The 22,646-nt window shown below is 41.7% G+C and overlaps 1 protein-coding gene across 5 annotated transcripts in view; it reads left to right on the top strand.

Moving 5' to 3' along the window:
- Positions 1–22,646, top strand: part of LOC142835297 (dynein axonemal light chain 1) — a 41,588-nt gene that overhangs the window by 11,263 nt on the left and 7,679 nt on the right. Inside the window, exons 1-6 of one of the 5 annotated variants that reach the window (XM_075948744.1) lie at positions 5,027–5,068; positions 8,105–8,182; positions 10,931–10,969; positions 13,550–13,659; positions 16,025–16,080; positions 19,855–19,910. In XM_075948744.1, the coding sequence (XP_075804859.1) occupies positions 13,625–13,659; positions 16,025–16,080; positions 19,855–19,910 (147 nt within the window). In that variant the 5' untranslated portion in view covers positions 5,027–5,068; positions 8,105–8,182; positions 10,931–10,969; positions 13,550–13,624. Of the gene's footprint in view, positions 1–4,952; positions 5,069–5,199; positions 5,484–8,104; positions 8,183–10,930; positions 10,970–13,549; positions 13,660–16,024; positions 16,081–19,854; positions 19,911–22,646 lie in introns of those variants that run through there. The other 4 variants (XM_075948745.1, XM_075948743.1, XM_075948746.1 and 1 more) reach the window with 4 other exon arrangements.

Here is a 22,646-nt window from a genome sequence, read left to right as displayed (position 1 = left end):
GTGAAGTGACTGTCTTGCCCTAACTTCTCTTTGTACCCACTTAAGTGCTTTTCAGCCCCTGATCATTCTGAGCAGTCACGTCCACTTTGGCAATACATCCGGGACTTTCCATGACCCTTACCATGACCCTTACCATGACCCTTACCATGACCCAGATGTATAACCAAAATGACTTCTGAATGTATAGCCTCAGCAAATGTTACCATGCTCCCCCGACCTACTCCTGATAATGATGTGACGGTTCTTCTGGGTTTTGTCTTTTGTTGTCATTGTTTTGTTTTTTGCCTCCATAAAAGCTGTGCCCTGAGCTTTGAGCTCAAGAGTTCTTTGTGGCAATCGCCCACTCCCAGTCACTAGCTAAAACAAAGGCCTCATATTTGGCCTGAAGTGCATGGTGGTCTGTAACTTTTTCAACTGACAATACTGTTGCTAACTTGATAAAAACCCCTTCTAGAACCATTTTTATACACATAAGAGAATAATAGGACATGTAGTTTTTTTTTGAGGGTTCAATGCCTCTCAAAAACAAAATCTATTACAGTCATATACCATAAGTATTTGGGTCTTCTTACATATACAAAACAATGCACTAATACTTGTCCCTGGCAACAAGAAGACAGAGTTTATTTTTTCAGAATAGCCAAAGTTGAGCCATGCAGATGTCTCAGAGATGATGGCCGGGTTTGACCCCCAGGACTCACATGGTGGAAGGAGAGAACAGACTCCCACAGGTTCTCCTCTGACATCCACACATGGCACCCACATACCCACACACCCCTAAACAAATGAAAGTAATCAAACTTTAAAAACCACCCTGTCAACTGAAACAGCCCACCAGAGTTTGTGCCTTCCTCAGCTAGACCAGTTTGGAAACTTCATGGCTTTCAAGCCAGAGGACTTCCTCTGTATGTTTCTGTTATCTCACCCCGCTACCTGACCGCTCAATTCCGTGTCTCATCGAACTGTTTTGATGTGAACTGTGATGGTCTTTCTTGGACATAACTTGTCCTAGCGCCTGGGTGCTTCCACTGAGCACGCTTAGGGAACAGTGTCCCCTGGTGGCCAGAGAGAGATTTTAGAGACTGTGGCCTGCGAATATTTTCTGTCAGAAATCACTGCTTCCCTTCCCCACCTCTTCTCTCTGAACAGCAGGCTGGGTGTGAGATCTTGAATCTCGCATGCTGTCCCGCCGTTAGGTAAAACATAAACACGGCCATTCAAGCCTCGCTGCTGTTTGCGCAGCCTGTCAAACTTGGAAACCCTAGCCTCAGCTTTCATGAGAAAAACTCAGTTTTAAAAGCAACCCCAAGACAACAAATTATCTTAGTGGATAATTGTGCGATCAGTCGTGGTCCTTGAGCTGTCTCCGAAGGCGTGAGCTGCGAGGTAGCCAAGCAAGCTACAGTTCCATCTGAGAGTTTGTTCTCGCTTTCTACTGTGTGGGTTCCATCATTTAACATTTTAGCCATGCTAATCAGAGTCCAGATTTTCTGAACTTCGGGAAACTATTTCAGTACTATTTTAAAATTTTCTCTCAAATTCCTTTTACCCACTGAATAATTACAAACCAACACAAGCCACATTTTCTGATGAACAACTTTTAGGGTCTAGTTAGTGATTTTGATGGATAAAAAAAGACAAGAAAGAAGAGAAAGGAAAAGGGAAAGAAAAGCTCTATTGTATAATTCTTTTGTTTCTTAGGGGGGGGATGTGTTTAGCCTCAGAAAATCTGAAACCCGAAGCATTTTTTATAGTTTTTTTTTTTTTTCGTTTTTGAGACAGGGCCTCTCTGTGTACTCTTGGCTTTCCTGCAGCTCGCTGTATGAGCAGTAATGAAATCACTGGCACAGCTCTTCCATGATTAAGGGGAAGGTTTTGTATTGTAGATAAGAGGAAGAGAATAGCCAGAGGCATCTGAGGGAGTCTGCCTTGGCTACCTCTCAGGACAGAGAGAGAAGCAGAGAGAAAGGACAGGGAGAGGAGCAGACGGCAGTTGCTAGGGCTACGGGAGCAGAGAAGATAGGAAAAATGGTGGGAGGGTCCTGCTTGTTATAAGGGGTTCCGTGGAGGCAGAGGAGGGCAGACTAGCTGGCACGGCCTGGGAACCAGAATGGGCTCTGATCTGTTGGAGGCTTGTCTGAACTACAGGCCCTTTCCAGAGGTTGGGAACCTGTAGGACCAAATAAGAAAGTAATGTCTTTTCCTGGCAAACAGACGGCCATTTTACAAGGTTTCTGAGGAATGAGCAGTGTTTATAGGGTCAGAGTCCAGCCTGAGCTGAGCCCAGACTGCCATTCTGGGGCTTAGGATCTGACACTTGCTATTGTTGACCAGGCTGGCCTCAGACTCACAGAGATTCCTCCTTCCTCTGCCTCCCCAGTGCCGGGGTTAGAGGCATAGGCTTTCCACACACCTAGCTCACAGTGTTCTTGATATGAAATGTGTCAGATATGCTGAGTTAATTTGCAGAGACACGCACATGTCTGGCAATATGACGTTGGCACAGCGGTAAATGTTTGGAGGGGAGGGTTCAGCACAGATGTACAAAGTGAGGACCTGGTGGCTGTTCCAAGAGATCGTTGACGAGAGGTTTGGTTTTTGTTGTTGTTTGGTTGGGTGTTTTTCTTTTCTTTTTCTTTTTGGACAGGGTTTCTGTGTAGCCCTGCTGTCCCAGAACTCACTCTGTAGACCATGCTGGCTTACGAGCTCAGAGATCTGCCTGACTCTGCCTCCTAAGTGCTGGGGTCAAAGGCGTGCGCCGCCACCACCCGGCTGAGGAGAAGGCCTTTATTGTAGGTATGAGGGAGAATACAGACAGAGGCATCTACAAGAGTCCAGAGAAGGGAGAGAAGGTAGTAGACTAGATATAACCTGCATATTGAACCAGACTATGAGAGCAGAGAGAAGAGGGAGAGAGGAATATTCTGCTGGCCATCTAGTAGGTTTGAGGACTGGATTCTCACACGAACAAAGTTGGTAAGGGATTTTTGACAGGCAAGGGGGAAGTCTAGTTAGTAGGATGGGTCTTTGGAAAAACAGAGGTTGGATATGTTACAAAGATATGTTTTTATTTTATTTAATGGATATTTTATCATTCCTTATTTTAAATGTGATTGCATTATCTTTCTCACGCTGAAATTTGTTATTTTGAAATTTAAAAAAACACATCACAGAGCAATCAGAAACACACAAGCAGTAACATTGTATTAGTCAGTCTGAGCTGGCATAATAAGCGTCCATAAATTAAGTGGCTTCAAGAACAGGAATTTATTTTCTCACACTCTGGAACCTTGAGCTAAAGATCAAGGTACTAGCCAAGAGTTCCTGCACGGCCTTTTGTATTTTGCTGCTGATTCTCCTAGTGTCTCTTACTCTTTATTTTGTATTTTATTTTAGTTTGGTTTTCTGAGACAGGGTTTCTCTGCATAGCCCTGGCTGTCCTGGAACTCACTCCATAAACTAGGCTATCCTGGAACTCACAGAGATCCTCCTGCATCTGCCTCCCAAGTGCTGGGATTAAAGGTGTGCACCACTGCTGGGCTGTGTCTCTTATGTCTCTTACTCTTACAAGGACATGTAATTATAATCCCATTCAATCTTAAAATCCCTGTTTCTAGACACTGTGACATGGACATTAAGACTTCAGCATATGAATTTTGAAGAGACACAATTCTCTGGATAACAACTATTACACCTTTATAATACCCTTTTAAAAATGTGTTTCCACACCTTCATGTGCACTATATAGGTTTTAAAGAGAATCCTATCATTTATTTTGCCTGGCAACTTGAATTTTCACTTAAAATACCAATACCTGTCTGGCCATGAGGACTGAATCAAGCTGTACTGGCCCCTGGCCATAAAGAATGGCTTAGCCCCTACTTGACCATTCCACTCCACCTGCAGAATCAATAGGCCCTGATAGCGACCCTGCTCCCAGTATAACAGAAAAAAAAACAGCTGTAACTTCCCAGTGGCTACTCACGTTTTCATATGAATAGATGTATTTTCACACCATTTTAATAGAACCGTTATCCCATCATTTGTATGTTTAGTACTACTTACCTCACAAATTCTCTTTTGTGAACATTTGGGTTTTCCTTTTCCGATTTAAGACTTGGAACATGTGTGTGTGCTGGGGTGTTTACACATACACTTCGTTGACAGATCTGGATGAAGATAAACTTCTGACTTGGTCACAAAGATACAGAAGGTTTTTTGGTTTGGTTGAGTTGGGTTTGGTTTTTTTCGAGACAGGGTTTCTCTGTAGCTTTGGAGCCTGTCCTGGAACTAGCTCTTGTAGACCAGGCTGGTCTCAAACTCACAGAGATCTGCCTGCCTCTGCCTCTCGAGTGCTGGGATTAAAGGCGTCCGGCTGGTACAGTTTTTAAACTTTTAAATACACATCACCAACAGCCTTCCCAGAAGGTGGCATAAAATGTTCGCAGCTGTGTATTTGTGCAACTCTATTCTCCATGCCCCTAACAACTCTATTAAAATATGTCTTTAAATTTTTTGACTTCTTAGTGAAGAAAAAAGATACCCCGGTTGCACAAAACCAACATTTTGGAATACTTTTAAGTGTGCAGCTGAGATTTCAGGCGCCTGAGTTTTCCTCGGAGGATCTAACGTAAGAAAAAGAGAAGTTCAGAATGTAGCTCTAGGTATACTGAGTTAGATGGCAAAGCAAATTGCCGAAGACAGCTGAACCTTTCCTGTCGGTTTTCCAGGGAAGGACTTAAAAAAAACAGTTCTTTTATATCAGAAATGCCAACGCTATCAGGAGGTTTGAAAGTTCAAGCTTAAGGCATATTGGCACTGGAAAAGCAAGTCGACTACTCCCCTGGTAGTCGAGTTCTGGTCTACACCAGCAGCGGCGCAGCAGAACAGGATTGGAGGACCCGGGGGGTCCGCCAGCCGTCCCACAATGCCCCGCTCGCACCACCCTAAGGGCGGAGAGAAAGGACCGCTGCCAGTGCGGCCGACTGAGCGCTCCTGGGGTGCGCCTGCGCACTGACCCCGGCGGGCCCTAGCAACCAGAGCAGTGACGGTAGCAACCGCCGGAATGGTGAGTACCCTCCAGGCCTCGCAGCCAAACCCGGGAGGAGATTGGGAGTGGAAAGAGGGGCAGCTGTGGGGTGTGGAGGGTGGCGGGGCGCTGGCACCACAGATGGGAGTTAAAAGGGAATGCTAGCTCGGTGAAGCCGCAGGCCCGGGGCCGGAGCAGCCGGGGCAGGCGGTGGTCTGAGGAGAGGGAGGCCAGAGGCTGACAGGAAGTTGGGATAAGCTGGAGGGACTCTGACAGAAGAAAAGGAAAGACAGCTGGAAATTCTCCGGAAAGAGGACTGGAGTGGGAAAGGTGATAGGATGGGGGCTGTGGTAAAGAAATCTCTTCGTGTAGCCGTGATTTTAGCTCTGCTCACCCCCTGGCGGGATGGAGGGGCAGGGGCTGATTCCTGAGGGCTCCTGCTGCAGCAGCGTTGGTAAGCTGTGGTGTGCCCGGTTGCTCTGTTGGCTTGGGTGTGAGTCCTGTTACGAGGTGACGCTGTTAAAACTCTCTCTGATGCATATATTAGGCCAATGTTCCTCCAATTCCAATATGAATAATTATGAATTCGATGAAATGCAGATTATTGGTTTTTCATATGTCAAGCGTTTTTAGGAATGTTCAACCATGCACCCCAAGTAATTCAGACTTTGGGGAGCACTCGCCACGCTTTGAGAAACGCTGCTGGTTTAGGTTTGCAGTCTACCAGTGGTCCGGGCAAAGTTCTCATGAAGCCACGATTTTAACTAGAGATGCTTGTCAACATAGAAAACACGCGCTCTTTTGCTTACATGCTTGGTATTTCAAACTATTAGTTTGAAAACGATTTCACATCCAGCCCAGCCAAAACTATTTTGCAAAGTACGAGGTTGCTTTCCGACTGGAGCTATTGATAAAGGGTGAGTACTGGGGTCTGAAGATGTAGCTACGTTGTTAAGAGAGTTTGCCTAGCATGCGTGAAGCTACAGCATCAACCCCCAGCGCCGCATGTATAAGGCATAGTGGCACGTATCTGTTATCACTGCACTCAGAAGGTGGAGGCCGGAGGTCATCCTCGGTCTGAGATAAATACATTGTTTGGGGGAGGGGTGTGGGGAGTAGGACTATACCTCGCTGGTGGAACTAGACCCTACGGGTTGGATCTCTAGCACTGCACGAGAAAAGAAAATAGCAAAACAGTATAGGTGTGTGTGTGTGTGTGTGTGTGTGTGTGTGTGTGTGTGTGTTTCCAGGACTATATCAATGCACAGAAATTAAGCCCAGGATGTGAAAATCATGAAGTCGTGTACTCCCTCATACTGACTGCATAGCGGTAGGCCTGGTCCCTTCAGAAATGCAGGCCCACATAGGACTTGAACTTTTTAAGTATGTGCCACCATATCCTGGGACCCACATGCTGGAGGACGAGAACCAATTCTCAGAAATTGTCCTCTGACTTCCATACACTGTTACTCACGTGTGCTTGTATACACATATTTGCATGCACACACACGCTCGCGCGTGCACACACACACACACAATTAAAAACAGGTTTCTGGTCTTTCTGGAAAATAAGAAGTGCCATGTTTCACTATGGACATAATTTTTGTTCACATTTAATATTATTGAAATATACTTTTAGATAATTGATGCCATTTTTTGTTTTCTGTTTTTGAAGACAGTGTCTTTCTGGGTAGTTTAGGTTTGCCTTGAATTTGTCATGTATTCTTGGCTGGTCTCAAACTTTTGATCCACTGCCTCCTGAGTGCTAGGATCATGGGCATATGTCACCATGCTTGGCAACTCTTCTTTCTTAATGGTTTATGAAATAAGGGTATTATTTAATTAGTGGAGTTTTTAATATTTGGGGAAATGTAGTATTAGGATACCTCTTTTTCTGCAAGTTCCACCAGCCAGAAATTGTCTGGAGCTGAGTGGGAATTATATTCTTTACCTGAGCTCCACTCACCTGGCCAGCTCCACCCTTATAATGTCCACTTGATTCCTCAGGAATCTTCAGCTCCTGTCCGTAAGAGGAACCAGTATCCTATAGATCCTATAGCAACTTATATTGTAATAAGTAGCCAGATTGCCTCCCATTCTGTTCTAGCAGTGTTGTGAAAGTGTTCTTTTATGTGTCCCTTTTGTATGGGTCCAGGAACAGACTTCACCAGGAAACAAAAACAAGAGTGTGCAGTCAAAGAGTCTGTGTGTACTTCATTTCCACGTGCAGAATGAGTAGAGCAGGTTTCACTTCCCCCGTCACTGCATACCAGTTCCTCTTTCTATATAATCTGGGCAACTTTTTTTTTTTTTTTTGGTTTTTCGAGACAGGGTTTCTCTGTGGCTTTGGAGCCTGTCCTGGAACTAGCTCTGTAGACCAGGCTGGTCTCTAACTCACAGAGATCCGCCTACCTCTGCCTCCCGAGTGCTGGGATTAAAGGCGTGCGCCACCATCGCCCGGCTCTGGGCAACTTTTGCTAATCTAAAAATGCATATGTAGGGCTGGAGAGATGGCTCAGAGGTTAAGAGCACTGGCTGCTCTTCCAGAGGTCCTGAGTTCAATTCCCAGCAACCATATGGTGGCTCACAACCATTATGATGAAATCTGGTGCCCTCTTCTGGTGTGCAGGCATACATGCAGGCAGAATGTTGTATACATAATAAATAAATTAAAAAATGCATATGTATAATATATTATATATATGCTATATATACACTTTTAGATTGGTATAATGTGCATATATGATATTCTTTTGTTTTACTTTGAATTTTTCTGATTTTCAATGAATACAGTTTTTCATAGTTATATTAGTTACCTGGGTTTGGCTATTTATGTCTTGTTAATTCAGAGTTTAGTTTTGCTAATTAAAATTTTTTATTTGTGAATTTTGGTAGTTTCTTGTATATAGTAGATGCTGTCATAGTCTTTTTATTGGTTTCAAGTGGAAACATCTTCTCCCGATTTGTACTAACAGTGATTCATTCTTTTGGGTTTCCACATAGACCGCCATCTGCACCTGGTGACGGTTTAGTTTCCTCTTCAGATCATTCCGATTTGTACTTCTTTTATTACAGCATTGACAGAGCAGTGATAATGGGCATCCTTGACGTGTTTGGGAGCCTAGAGAAGAGTATTTTAATGTTACTGTCCAGGTTAGTCTACATGGACCATCTTATTTAAAATAAATGTCCTCTACACATAGATGCCTATAACCTGAAACCATTTACAACCTCAGTGTCCCAGTTTTTTAAATAACTTTTACCTTCTGTTACATTATTTACTTTGCTTATTTACTTATCCTTTTATAGTTGTTTATTTTACATGCATATAGTATACCTATGGTTATATATATCAGATTTATGCATATTTTATATATCAGATTTGTGCATATTTTATATACATACATCTATATCTACTTGTTTTAATAGATGTAAGTTCTAGAAAGACAGAAATCTGTTTGCCCAATAATTTGCCAAAAACAAACAGAAAGCCAGGCATGATGGTGCATGCCTGTCATCTCAGTGTTCAACATAGAAGGATGCTTCGTACATCGTAGACACACAGTGAACAGTTGTTAAACTAAATGAATTCCCCCAGTATGGTATTTGTTTAAGCTTCTTTTTGTTGTTGTTGTTTTTGTTTTGGCTTTTATCAAGTGGGGATTTTCCTTTAACTCTTAACTGAGAGCTTTTAGTATCCAGTGTAGACATTTATATTTTCCTGCCCTTACTCAGATAAATGTGCCCCCCCACATACACGCTTTAATCCATTAGTTAATGATTGACAAAACAGATTGATATGTTTTGCTCCTTGCATTGTTGGGATAAACTTTAGGGGAGGGCAGCCCCTGAGACAGTTTCTCTGTGTAGAAACATAACTGTCCTAGAACTCACTCTGTAGACCATGCTGGCCTAGAAATCACAGAGATCCACCTGCCTCTGCCTCACGAGTGCTGGGATTAAAGGTGTGCACCACCACCGCCCAGCAGGATAAACTATTCTTGATCATGGTCATTATACATCACTAGCTGATGTTGTCTCCAGAATCAAATCTGTATTGAAAAATAAAGAGGGCTTGGTGATGTGGTTATGACACCGGTTTAAAATAGCCTCATAGATGTGCAGCTTTCCCACATTTTTCTGGTTTTTGAAACAGCTTGTAAACAAAGACTACCTGTTCTCAAGAGGATGTTAGGACTCACCTGTAAACTGTTTGGTCTTGGAGCTTTGGGAGGAGAACAGGCTAAAACCTCTGATTAGCATTTGAATGCTTTAAATATTGGAGTCTGTTCAGAGGGTTTGATAGTTGGGGCCCTGTTTTTCTAGGAATACATATCTTGTTTAGGTCTTAAAACTATTGCCATATTTTGCTCCTAAATATTTTAATTTTAGAATCTCTGTAGTATGTAGTTATTAATACTTCTTTTTTTTATTTGTATATCTTTCATTTTTGCCCAGTCAAGCTTGCAAAATATTTAAGAACCACCTTTTAGTGTTATTAACCTTTTCTGGGTTTGACTTCTTTTTTGTTTTTTCTGCCTTTTTTTGAGTTTTCACTGATATCTTTAAAGTATGTCGAATGCTTACCTCATTTCTTTCTTATTCTGTATTTTCTGGCTATACACATGAAGATAGCAGTTTCTTCCTATCAGATTTTGCCCTCCCCATCCGTCCACTGGGCTCACCATGGAGGGGCGTCACAGCATTTTCTTTTTTCCTAAGAGTTATTAGTACAGTATTCTACTTTCTAGATACAGTCGTAACTGGTTTTTTTCTTTTTGCTCTTGTTTATGGTTTGTTTCTCTTTTAAAAAAATAAGCCCCAATAGTAATTCATAAGGACATCTTCCTTTGTGTTCATTCAAAGCTGTAAGTATATGAAATTGAATCAAAGATGCTATTTTCTTGTAAGATGAAACCTTTTATGTTCTACTATGAAAGAAAAACAAATTGGAATTAAATTATACCAGATTCTCTTTTATCACTTAGAATTTTTATTTTGTACTGTATTGATATTTTATATTTTAATAAATAAAACTTGCCTAAGGACATCCTACGTTATTGCACTTAATTTTTATTATGTTTAGTGTGTGTGTGTGTGTGTGTGTGTGTGTAAGTGGTCAGGGATACAGATCCCCTGGAGCTGGAGTTACAGGTGGTTGTGAACTGCTTTGCATGGATATGGATGCTGGGCACCAAATTCAGGTTCTCTGATCACTGAGCAGTCTCTCCAGCCCTCTTGTACTTAACACAGCTCTTTACTGACGACCATTTTACAAATATTTACACATAATAGTTTTTTGTCAGGTTATCCTTTGCAGACATGAAAAAGGAATATATATTAAATAAAATTAATACTTTTCTAAAATGTTACCACAGTTATCATGCCACAGCAACTATAAATTGTTCCTAATTAGAATATACATTCATTTTTCAATGTTAAGATATAAAAAAAAGGCTGGGTGGTGGTGGCGGCTCTCACCTTTAATCCCAGCACTCGGGAGGCAGAGGCAGGCAGATCTCTGTGAGTTTGAGGCCATCTTGGTCTACAGAGTTCTAGGATAGCCAAGGCTATACAGAGAAACCATGTCTCAAAAAACAAAGAAGATATTTTTAAAAAGGTATAGATTCAGTGAAATAAATTTATTTTAATATTAAGTACTGAAAGCACTTTATAAACTAAGTTGGAGTGAAATGTTTGGCCATCATACAGTAATTTCTGTATTTTCTCTGAGAGGTATTTAAAGAAATCATTTGGCTCTCGGGAGGTTAATCGTGCTTGTATCTTAGAGTTTCAGAGAAAGAATTGAATGCTTTATGGTAGAAGCCGAGGCCGGGAATTACTGCAGTAAAAGTGAATCAACAAATCACAGCCTTTCCCTTTTTTTCTCTTCTTTTTTAGGCAAAAGCAACAACAATTAAAGAAGCTCTGTCCAGATGGGTGAGTACACGGGTTTTTCCTCCTTTTAGAAACTACAGGGAAAAATCTGAGCTGTTGTTTACGTCTATTCATCACAAGAGATTCTTTTGATCTGGAGATTGTCTGTGGTGATAGATGCCTGAGCCTACACAAGTGATGAAATTATATAGAAGTTAACATATAAAAGATGCACACACACACACGCACATCTCACGCAGCAGACTGGAGAAGTCTGGATAAAGTGACAAGTGTTGTAAATAGCAGTACCCTGGTTGTGCTATGTTACAGTTCTGCTGAACATTACCACTGGGGAAAATTGGACAAATGATCTCTGGGGATTGTGGTGCTGGGGGTGGACGGAGCCCAGGGCTTTACACATGCTAGGCAAGTGCCCTGCCATGACACACACACCTAACTCATGAATCGCTGTTCTCACCCCTGAACCAGGCGTCTCTCCTGCTCTATAGCTAGAATTTGAATAAAAGGCTTTCAGTAGCCTGGGCATCTGAGAAAATAGACAAAAGTGAGTAGAGTAATGAGGTACTTGAATTTTTATTCTAGTGCCTGTAAGTTTCTCTATTCCTTCTAACTGCCTTTTAGAGTCCTTCTTGGGGCTGGGGAGCTGCTCAGTTGTAAAGTGCTCACTGCACAAGCACGAGGACCTGAGTTCAGATCCCTGGGGCCCACAAACAACACCGGGTGCAGTAGCACCTGTAAATCCCAGTGCTGAGGATATGGAGACAGGAGATTCCGGGGATTGCCTCCAATCTAGCTGCATCTGTGAGCTCCAGGTTCAATGAAGGTAGATGCTGGGGATGAAACTAAACTGGTAATGTAGGATATGTAGGATACTACTCGTCTACGAAGCCTTAGATCTGATCCGCAGCACCACATTAAATGGTGCACCGTGGTACATGTCTATAGTCTCGGCACTCGGGTGAAGGCAGGATGACCAAAAGTTCAAGAAGATCCTGCCTCAAAAAAAACAAAAAACAAAAAACAAAAAAAACCTAAGTAGATATATAATAAGAGAGCAATTGAGGAGGACACCCAGCATCAATCTCTGACTTTCACAGGCACAATCATACACGCATACCAACACACACACACACACATATTTCTGCTGGGTTAAATATTTCACAAAGTTTGTTAAAGAGTATAGACTAGACTCAGATTTAATCTTCCTTAAATTGCATTTTAGGAAAATACCTTTTATTCATAATAGCTAGTATTTGGTTTTATTTTGTTTTTACTTCACTTGGTTTTGGTTCATAGATTTTATTTCTAGTTACATTATGGCCAACAGTCCTTAAGATCTTTGAAGACATTAAACATATTCTTTTTTTTAAAAAAGATTCTATTTATTATGTATACAGTGTTCTGTCTGCATGTACACCTGTAGGTCAGAACCAGATCTCATAAATGGTTGTTAGCCACCATGTGGTTGCTGGGTCTCGAACTCAGGACCTCTGGAAGAGCAGACACTGCTCTTAACCTCTGAGCCATCTCTCCAGCCCCCTAAACATATTTTCATTAATTTAACCCATCATTCTCTTTTTAACATATAAAAGTCTTAATTGGCATATAATTGTAGAGATATATGGAGTACAGTGTGACATTTTGATACATATTTAAAGCAGATAATTATTATATCAAGGTAATTATCATATCTCTGATCTCAAAATTTTTATTACCTATTTGTGGTGAGACCATTCATAGAATCTCCTTTTATAGTTCTTTTGAAATATATACCTAATCATACCACCCTGATTGAACACAATCTCATTTGAAATATACAGATTTATCATAACCACTCTCCTATGCCAGAGAACACTTCAGCTTGCTCCTCCTATCTGACTCATTTTGTCTTTCCTTCATCCTGTTCTTCCCAGCCTCTGATAGCCATTATTCTACTCTTGACTTCAAAAAGATAAGGTCAAGTCTTAGAGCCTCCGTGCATGGGTTAGAGCATGAAATATTTGTCCTTCTGGGCCTTTTGCACTAATGAATCCTCTAGGGCCATCATGTTGGCACAAATAACCCAACACTTACTGAAGACCTACTAAGTGTCAGTTTCCAATGACCTAACCTATAAATGTAATGAAAATAAGCACAGAAAAGCTGGGGAGATTACTTGATTGGTAAAGTGTTTGCTGCCCAAGCACAGGGACCTGAGTTCAAATCCCCAGAAGCCATGCAGATGGCTGGGCCCAGCTCTTGGGGTTGAAGGGTGAAGACATGAAGATGCCAGCAGATCCTCCCGCCTCTGCCTCCTGCGTGTTGGGATTAAAGGCGTGCACCACCACTTCTCAGCTATTATTTAAGAGACTCTTAAAGAATTTAAAATATTACAAATGGGAGGTCTTTTCTGCTTATTGTCATTTGTGAGGACTTTAGAGTTGTCTGGCCTGGGTGTGTAGGAACATGGTTACTAAGGCCAACAAGTACAAATGCCAGTGAGTGAGCGGTGAATAATAACCGGAGTTATAAAGCATAATAATTATTCTAAGACAAACACTAAAAGGCCTCGTGAAATTCTGACCTCTTTTGTCCCACGTTATAACCAAGGATGATTTTGTGCCTCATTAATTTTTTCCATAGGAAGAAAAGACTGGTCAAAAGCCGTCTGAGGCCAGAGAGATAAAACTGTATGCCCAGATCCCCCCGATAGAGAAGATGGATGCGTCTCTGTCCACACTTGCCAACTGCGAGTAAGGCCCCTCTCATCCTCCTAGTATTGCTACGTTTTCCTTCCTTTTCGTACACAAACTTGTTTGCTTTCTGGGGTCTTTATTGTTATTGTTTATTGTAGTTTTTCCTGACAAAGCAAAATGTGAAAAGTTATTGGTTTATGGGATTATTGATTGAGTGATACCAAACAGTACATTTTACACAGTTTTTATACAGTGTTTGTAGATAGAAGTTACCTAGTCTTTTGCAAAAGCTAAATAACACAGTAACTTATTGATTTGTTGTACAGTCTGCTTCCTAAGCAGGGGGATGATATGAAAGTTAACCTGGGAAACTTATCAAGTCTTTCAAAATAAAAAAAATAAAAACAAAAAGGGCTGGGGAAGGAGACTGGAGAGATGGGGCAGTGATTAAATTAACATCAGCCTACATTTCCAAACATTGATAACTGGAGTTCAGACCTCCAGAACCCACATCAGTGCTGGCGAATTCCAACCTCAAGGAATCCCCAGAGCAAGCTTTCAAATCAGTGAGCTCTGAGTTTGATTGAGAGACCCTGCCTCAATGGATAAGGTGGAAGAGTGATGGAGAATGATTCAGAAGCATGATTCCTCAACATTAGGCCTCTACCTGTGTGTACACATGTGCACACCAAATGCATACACAAATGGTAAAAAGAAAAAAAGTGGGCTGGGGGTCATCAAACTCACTAGAAGAGTACTTGCCTAGCTCTTGTACGTGGGAGGCCTTGAGTCCCGTCCCCAAACAGCAGTAACATAATGAAACAAAATTTAACAGTCTACTGCATTGTCTTGTAAAGTTACCTACCAAAATCAAAGTCATGTCTCTTACTAGATACATAAGACATGCCTCTTAAAGAAAAAAAGAACCTTAATACAGTTCAAAGTACCTAGAAAATACAATGAATATGAAAAAAGGAATTAACGTCAACCTAAATTGCAGTACATTGTGGGACTAGTATTAGCACTTTAAGAGTAATCCTGGTTAGGCTGGGCATGGTGGCGTATGCCTGTAGCCTCACCCTCTGGAAGGCTGAGGCAGGAGGATCATTAGCACAGGGTCAGATAATGAGATACTATTTCATAAAAACAAACGAAAAGCTCAAATTGTTATCAAATTATACTCACTTTGTAATCTTATTTCCCAGGACTTTAAATATCAGGTTGATACTAATTCTTATTTTCTAAACGTTCTGTACAGTTTTTAGCAGGGTTCTGTGGGTAACTTGGAAATTGTACTCTGATGCATCATATCCATGTTTTCACACTTCCTGTCTCTTGTCGGGACTGGAGAATACTCCATAGTTCTTGGGGTTCCTTCACCCTGCGCTTACCTAATTGTGACCCCTTTACTTGCCCTTTCTGTAGGAGATTAACCCAATCCCAGTTTCACAGAAGCAGAAGGTCTGCTAATGAAACCTTAGTGTCTTATTTACAGTAAACAAACTGGACCCTTCTTGGACACATATCTGCAAAGCTATTAGACTAATATCTTTGGATCAAAAGGAAAAGCAAACATGTTTAGTTACCGAGTGCAACTTGTTCCATGTGATGAAAGCACAGAACAAAATTGTTTTGCTTCAACTATGACTTCAAAGTAATCAAATATGTTTTATCCTAAAACTATCTGAATCAACATGTTTGAGGCCTCTGAGCTACATAAGCACCTCAGAAACCACTTAGAAAGAGCCAGGCTGTTCATATTTTTTGCAGGCATCTTGGGACAGATTGCCTAAAGAGAAATTAAAGAATTCTTTCCCAGCCATAGCCTTCGACTTAAAGGCATCCCTTTTCTGTTGGCAGTGCTCAGGAGTGGGCGGGTGAATAGGAGGCACACAGAGTTGGCCCTTTACTTACCAAGTGTTTATATAGTAATTGCCTTTGCTTTTTCAAGCAGATTAAAAATGAATAATTCCTCTTCAACTCAAATCATGAGGGTAAGATACATGTTCTAGGGTTTTAATTTTGGCCCTACCATTTTGTAACTATGTAATAGTGGGAAAATCGCTTAACAGCTTTGCACTTCAATTTCATTCATAAAATGCAATAAAAGTAATATCTCAGAAGACTATGAAATATTCAATCAAAGACTACATGTACTAAAAATTTGATAGATAACACCAAATTTCCCTTTAAAAGTTTGTTGTTAATTCTCTATAATGAGTGTATATTAACTTTTATAATCATTTGGGGGTAAAATTTCAAAATGAAAGAATAAATTCTGTGAGTGAAGGGGAAAATGTATTAAGTATAAAAAGAAACATGAATTAAAAATCTTCCATGGACTATTACTATTAAGAAATAATTTCTGACATTGCACTTGGGTTTTTCAAAGTAATTAAAGTTTTTGTTTGTTTTCTTAAAGGAAGCTTTCCCTGTCTACAAACTGCATTGAAAAAATTGCCAACCTGAACGGCTTAAGTAAGTGATCCCCAAGAACAGATGGTGCTTGGGTTTCTAGTTACTGGAGCAAACATTCCAGAAACATGTGTCATTCCAGATGCTGGCACCTGTTTTAGCTGTAGTACGTGTCAGATGACGGAGACTATATAACCATGTCTTGAGTTTGGTTATCCTAAAAGAATGAGAGATAGCGTGAGACCTGAATATTTTTAAGTCCCTTTAAAACTTTTATGGAGTTGAAGTTGAGGTGACTGGGACAGCCAGATTTTCTGTTGTCTTTTGTTGTGGTAGTGTTCAGATTTGGCTTGTCTATGTCTTGAACTTGCTGTATTTAGATTTTAAGTCCCTGCTGTCCCATGTCCTCTATGCTCCGCCCTCCCTGCGTCTGCTTCTTACTTTCTCAGTTAGTTTCCAACGACAGAAGTGTATTCTCTACAGTTTTAGAAGCTGCAAATATGAGCAAAAAATCAAGCCTCCCTCTGAGTCTTTTCGGAAGACTCTTTCTCCTGCTCCTTCCGTTTTGTGGTGGCTGCCACATCCATTGGCTTCTGACTGCATGATGCCAACTTCTGCTTTTGAGGTCAAAGTAGCTCCTGTTCTTTCTGTGCTAAGTCCCTGCCTCTCTCCCTTCAGGACATGTGGACACTTGGCACACCAGATAGGAAGGTTGATCCCCTGTCTGAAGATCTTTCCTTTCTTTTTTTTTCTTTTTCTTTTTTTTTTTTTGCGGGGGGGTGGGTTGAGACAGGGTTTTTCTATAGCTTTGGAGCCTGTCCTGGAACTAGCTCTTGTAGACCAGGCTGGCCTCAAGCTCACAGAGATCCACCTGCCTCTGCCTCCCGAGTGCTGGGATTGAAGGCGTGCGCCACCACCCTGCTTCCTTTCTTTTTCCTTATTTGTTGTTGTTTTCCAAGACAGAGTTTTCCTATGTATCCCTGTCTTAGACAGAATGTAGATCAAACTGGCCTTGAACTCACAGAGATCTGCCTATCTCTGCCTTTGGGTGCTGGCTCTATCACAAGATCTTTGGACCCTTCTACAAAGGATTTTTATTCCATACGAAGTCACAGGCTCCAGGGATTAGCATGTAGGTATCTTTGGAGGAGCTATTACTTAATCTGTGGCACTGCCTGCCCCACCAAGCCCTGCTCCAAGTCCACCACTGAGCCCTGTTTCCTGTCTTCTGTGAAGGTCCTCTCAGATGACTGCTGCTTCCCATTGCCAGGAGCAGACCCCTTCTGTAGAGCCTCATTAGTTCCCCCTTAAGTCTTGCAGAGAAAAATACATTTGAACTTATTTTTCTTTTCTATAAATATACAAATCAAATGTACACACATAAACTGGGATAGTTTGGAAAACAGCATATGCCCTGTAGTAGAAGTTCTAGTGTGAATTTTAAAATGTGGAGTCTTTCTTTAATGTCAGTCCTAACACGCTGAGTTTGTACACCTGTGTATGTTTTGGTCAGAGGCCAACATTGGATATCATTCTTCAAAAGCCATCTTCCTTTTACTGGCCTGGGGCTGGCCAAGTAGGCTAGGCTAGCCAGCCAGCCCCAGGGGTCTGCCGGTCTTCGCCTCACTGGACCTGGGGCTACAAGTGCACAACACACCAGCTGTGCTTCATGGGTTTTTGGAGTCAGGTTCAGGTCTTCATGCTAGCACTTAAATACCCACCCAGCCCATAACATACTACACTGATTTCATGACCTAGGAAAGGCCTTTGATTCTTGTAACAGCATCCACAGTGATCTTTTCTGTCTATCTGTTCTTAACTGTCCTCACTGACACCAGAGTTCTCGTGCTGATAATACCATTCTCCCAGATCAGAAACCTTTTAATCATTCATCTTTGCCTAATAGAAATTTAGTGCCTAATGTTGCAGTCAGAGTCATCTAAAATCCTGTACTGTCCTAGTCATTCTCAGACATAAGCATACCATGCTTTTGTTGGTTGGTTGGTTTTCTTTGTTTGATTTTTTGCTTGTTTGTTTGTTCTTATTGTTTGAGACAGGGTCTAACTATGTAGCCCTGGCTAGCCTAGAATTCGTTGTGTAGACCCATCTGGTCTCAAACTCATAGAGATCCACCTGCCTCTGCTTCCAGGGTGCTGGGATTAAAAGTGTGCACCACCATGCCTGGCTGTACCATTCTTTTTTGTGCATTTGCTTAGACAGTGCTTCTCATTGAGTACAACAGGCTCATCATCTCCCAAGAGAAACCCTGTAAGAAATTAAGGTCAGGATTAAGAATGCCACATTTAAATGCCCCCCTCCTCTTTAGGACTTCCCAGAACTCCACCATCATGATCATAAATTGAGAATGTTTATAATAATTTACCTTAGATTTTAATAACATTCACCTACTAATACAGTTAAAGGTCAAGTGAGTCAATATATATAAAGTATAGAATTGTATATGGTACGTCTACAATGAAGGCTAAAGCTATGTGTGGTAGTATACAATAGAATTTGAGCTATTTGGGAAGCTGTGGAAAGAGCTTTGAGTTTGAGGACAGCATGAGCAACCTTTGCAGGACCTTGTCCCAAGAATAGAACCTTTTTTAAAGGGGGAAAGACTGAAGGCATAGTGGTGCATAATATATAATCTCAGTACTTGGGAGGCTCAGGCAGAATGATTACTACAAGTTCAAGGCCAGCCTAGGCTACAGAATGAATTCTAGGCCAGCCTGGGCTACAGAATGAACCCTTGTTTCAAAATGGGAGGAGTCTGGTGATAAACTTCAATGGTGAAATGCTGGCCTGACATACATAAAGCCCTAGGTTCAGTCTCCAGCACTAAAAACAAAGCAAAGCAACCGAGTAAAGATTAGCAATGGCTATAGCTGGGAACATGTATTCTTTGGAGCTCTCAAGAGGAATCATTGCAGCCTGGAAGCTTTCCTATCTTCATGTCGGTCAGACTCCTTACCCCATGGTGAATGCCAAGAGAAACTATAGCAAGGAGGAATTTTTGTGACTAATGGGTTCAGAATTTCAGTCAGGCTCATCTAATTGTTGCTTTGGGCCTGAGGCAAGGTGGACACCAAGGCAGGATGTCACTGCAGAGGAAAGTTGGTTATGCTTCCCAAAAGAGAGAGAGAAAGTGGCCAGGAACAAGGCATATCTTCCCAGGGCGTACCCACATTGGCCCGCTTCTTCCCCTTGGTTCCCACTTCCTATTTCCTGCCACTTCCTGTTAATGCCATGTATTATGAGTCCATCATTGAATTAATCTATTAATAAGATCAAAGCCACCATGCCCTAGTCAGTTCCCCAAAGTTCCACCTCTGAACACTGTTGATGTGGAACCAAGCCTTTAACACATGAGCCTTTTAGGGGGATGTCTCATATCCTAGCCTTAGTGTCCATCCCAGTCCACTCTGCACCCCTGTTCTTCACTGCCATTGAATGTACAGGGGATGTGTTAGCTACTGCTAGACTTGTGTCTAAGAGGGCACCTGGTTCCCATTTCTGCTGACTCATTAACAATTTAGGCTATTTTGGGTTTTTCCTCTGTAACTGAAGTAACCTGAACGACTGTGGAGGTGAGAGGAACTGCTTGTGGGGTCCACTCCAGTGTGGGTCCTGAGCAGTGACCTCAAGTCGTCAAACTTGGCAGCAAGCGTCCACTAAGCCATCTTGCCAGCTCCATTACCTATTTGGTAGTAGAGCCTTTGTAACTCACTGTGTAGAGGTATTAATTCTATACCATTTCTTAGGGCGTTGTTCTACTAGACTAAGGATAGTTGCATGTATATTTCTCACAAACAACATGCCTTTTTTCCACAACAGAAAACTTGAGGATTTTGTCCTTAGGAAGAAACAACATAAAGAACCTCAATGGACTGGTAGGTTATTGTTTTACTTTTGAAAAAGTATATATTTTTTTCTTATAAAATAATGGTTTTCTATTGCAAAACCTTTACAGTTATAAAACCAAATAGGACAAGTACCAACAAACCACGGACAGTTTGAAACTGCTCGCGTTGGCTTGGCTGCTTGAGGAGTTTGTAAAGTGGAATTGTACTGTGCATGCTGCTTTGTATCTTTATTTTATTCATTTATTTTTACATTATATTTATTTTGTATTGTGTGTTTATGCTTGTGCCATGGCTTGAATGTGAATGTCGGAAGACAACTTGAGGGGATCAAGTCCTTCCACATCTGGGTCCTGGGAATTTAACTCAGGTCATCAGACGGGGAAGAAATGTTTGTGCCCTGAGCTGTCTCACTAGCTCCTTTTAAAATTTAATATACAGATTTTTTTCATGTAATCCACTAAGTGAATCCATTGGCATGTTTCCTGAAGGCCTACATTTGTTTGTACGTGTGTTCACCATGGCATGCTATGGAGGTCAGAGGAGATTGTTTGGGACTCAGGTCTCTTCTATCATGTGGGCTTTGGGATTAAACTCAGGTTATCAGGCGTGGCAGTAAACCCTTTCACCCTTTTTCCTGCTGAGTCATCTCACTGGCCTACGTGTGTATGTGTGTGTGTGTGTGTGTGTGTATGTGTGTGTGTGTGTGTGTGTGTACGTGTGTGTACAAAGTTATACATGGCAAAGTCAGAGTGCAACTTGCAAGTCACTTCTTTCTTCCACCATGTGGGTCCCAGGGATTGAACTCAGGTCCTCAGCAAATGTTGCTGGATGTACCATCTCTAGGTAGATGAATACTGCTCTGGTGAAGCAAAGCTTCTTCTTGAACATGAAGCTTGAATCTGGATTTAGCTAGACTAGAAAGAAGCCAGCAAGACTCCAGATCCTTCTGTCTCTGTGCCCTCAGATCTGGACATTTGCAGGGATGCCTGGCTTTGTTCGTAGGTGTTGGGATCCAAACTGCTTCTCAGGTGGGGGTCCTGGTTACAGAACAAACACTTTTAACTGTTTTTAACCTCTCTAACCCTGTGAATACCTGCTTTAAGCAGGGACTGGTCTAAACACTAGATACATGACAGAATTAAAATCTTTTTTGAGCCAGGTGTGATGGCGCACACCTTTAATCCCAACACTTGGGAAGTGGAGGCAGGTGGATCTCTGAGATCAAGGCCAGCCTAGTCTACAGAATGAGTTCTAGGACAACCAGGGCTACACGGAGAAGCACTGTCTTGAAAAACCAGAAAAAGGGCTGGAGAGATGGCTCAGCGGTTAAGAGCACTGACTGCTCACAAGCACCTGTAATGAGATCTCGTGCCCTCTTCTGGCTTGCAAGCATACATGCAGAAAGAACACTATACATAATAAATCAATCTAAAAAAAAAAGAAAAAGAAAAGAAAAAACAGAAAAAAAAAATAAAACAGGCTTTGCTCTCATTGAACTCACCTTATGGTCCTGAGAGAAATACTAAAGGATAACTATGCGTCAGGTGTTAATGAATGCAGTGAGGCAAACTGAGGCAAGACCTCTGTAACCTAGGTTGGCTTTGAACTTACAGCAGTCCTCCTGCCTCAGCCTCCTGAATGCTAGGAATACAGACATGAGGCATCACACCTATCTACAGTGTTCAGAAATTTATACTAGAGCCCAGGAGGTGGCTTAGTGAGTGAAGGATCCAAGTCTGGACCCCAGCTTGTGAAGAAACCAGACGCAGGACGCACTTGTAGTCTGAGAGCTCGGCAATAGAGGCAGGAAGATTCTGAGGATTCACTCGCCAGCCTAGCTTAATGGTGTTTCAAAAAATTAGGCGGAGACTAATAGACACTCAACTTGACCTCTGGCCTCTGCACACATACACGCACGTGCACATAAACCAAATGCATAAAGTTCAGTCTAATCCATCTAGAGTTTATTTTATGTGTATCTAAGGATCAGATAGTATTTCCTTCTGTTTCTCTAAATGACTAGCCATTTACAGAAACGTCTCTTTGGGGACTGGAGAGATGGCTCAGTGGTTAAGAGCACTGGCTGCTCTTCCAGAGAACCTGGGTTTGATCTCCATTCCCACATGTTAGCTCACAACAGTCTGTAACTTTAGTCCCAGGGATCTGACACACTCTTCTGTCCGCTGCAAGAACTGCATGCTTGCAGGGAAATGACAAAGGAGTGACATTACACATCAACAGGGAACTTGCATATAGAATATGGGGGACTTAGCATCTTTCAGGGCAACGAACTGGACCTTGCAAGCAAGGGTTTACTCATGGCCAAAGACTCTGAAATGCCCCACTTGGATTATGACCACCAAGTTACCAAAAGGCAAAAATTAACCAGTGACCACAAATTAAACAAAGACAGTGAATATTAATGGCTATCACAACTTGCAACAATAAATAATACAGAGAAAGTGAAAAAAAAGCAGCATGCTTATGGTGCACAAGTACACATGCTGACAGTATACATAAATAAAGATGAGGGTTTGTTCAAGCCCTCTTCCCAAGGTTTGGAAATGCTGCCCACCAAACTCTTGTACATGTGAGTGTGCTCCCACTTGGCTAGAGTCTTCTCATTCCCTTCATAAAGTCCTGCTACCTGTCTGCTGCCTTCTTTCTTTAGCTTTATATTATTTGGGATATCTACTAGGACAAGTCTTCTCTCCTTTGTAAAATATTTATGACTTTTCCTGTGTGTTTTCTCTGGAGAAATTT

The sequence above is a fragment of the Microtus pennsylvanicus genome, chromosome 14, assembly GCF_037038515.1.
Source record: "Microtus pennsylvanicus isolate mMicPen1 chromosome 14, mMicPen1.hap1, whole genome shotgun sequence".
Taxonomy (NCBI): Eukaryota; Metazoa; Chordata; class Mammalia; order Rodentia; family Cricetidae; genus Microtus; species Microtus pennsylvanicus.
The sequence above is the reverse complement of the archived record's forward strand: the minus strand, read 5'-3'. Positions and strand labels throughout refer to the sequence as shown.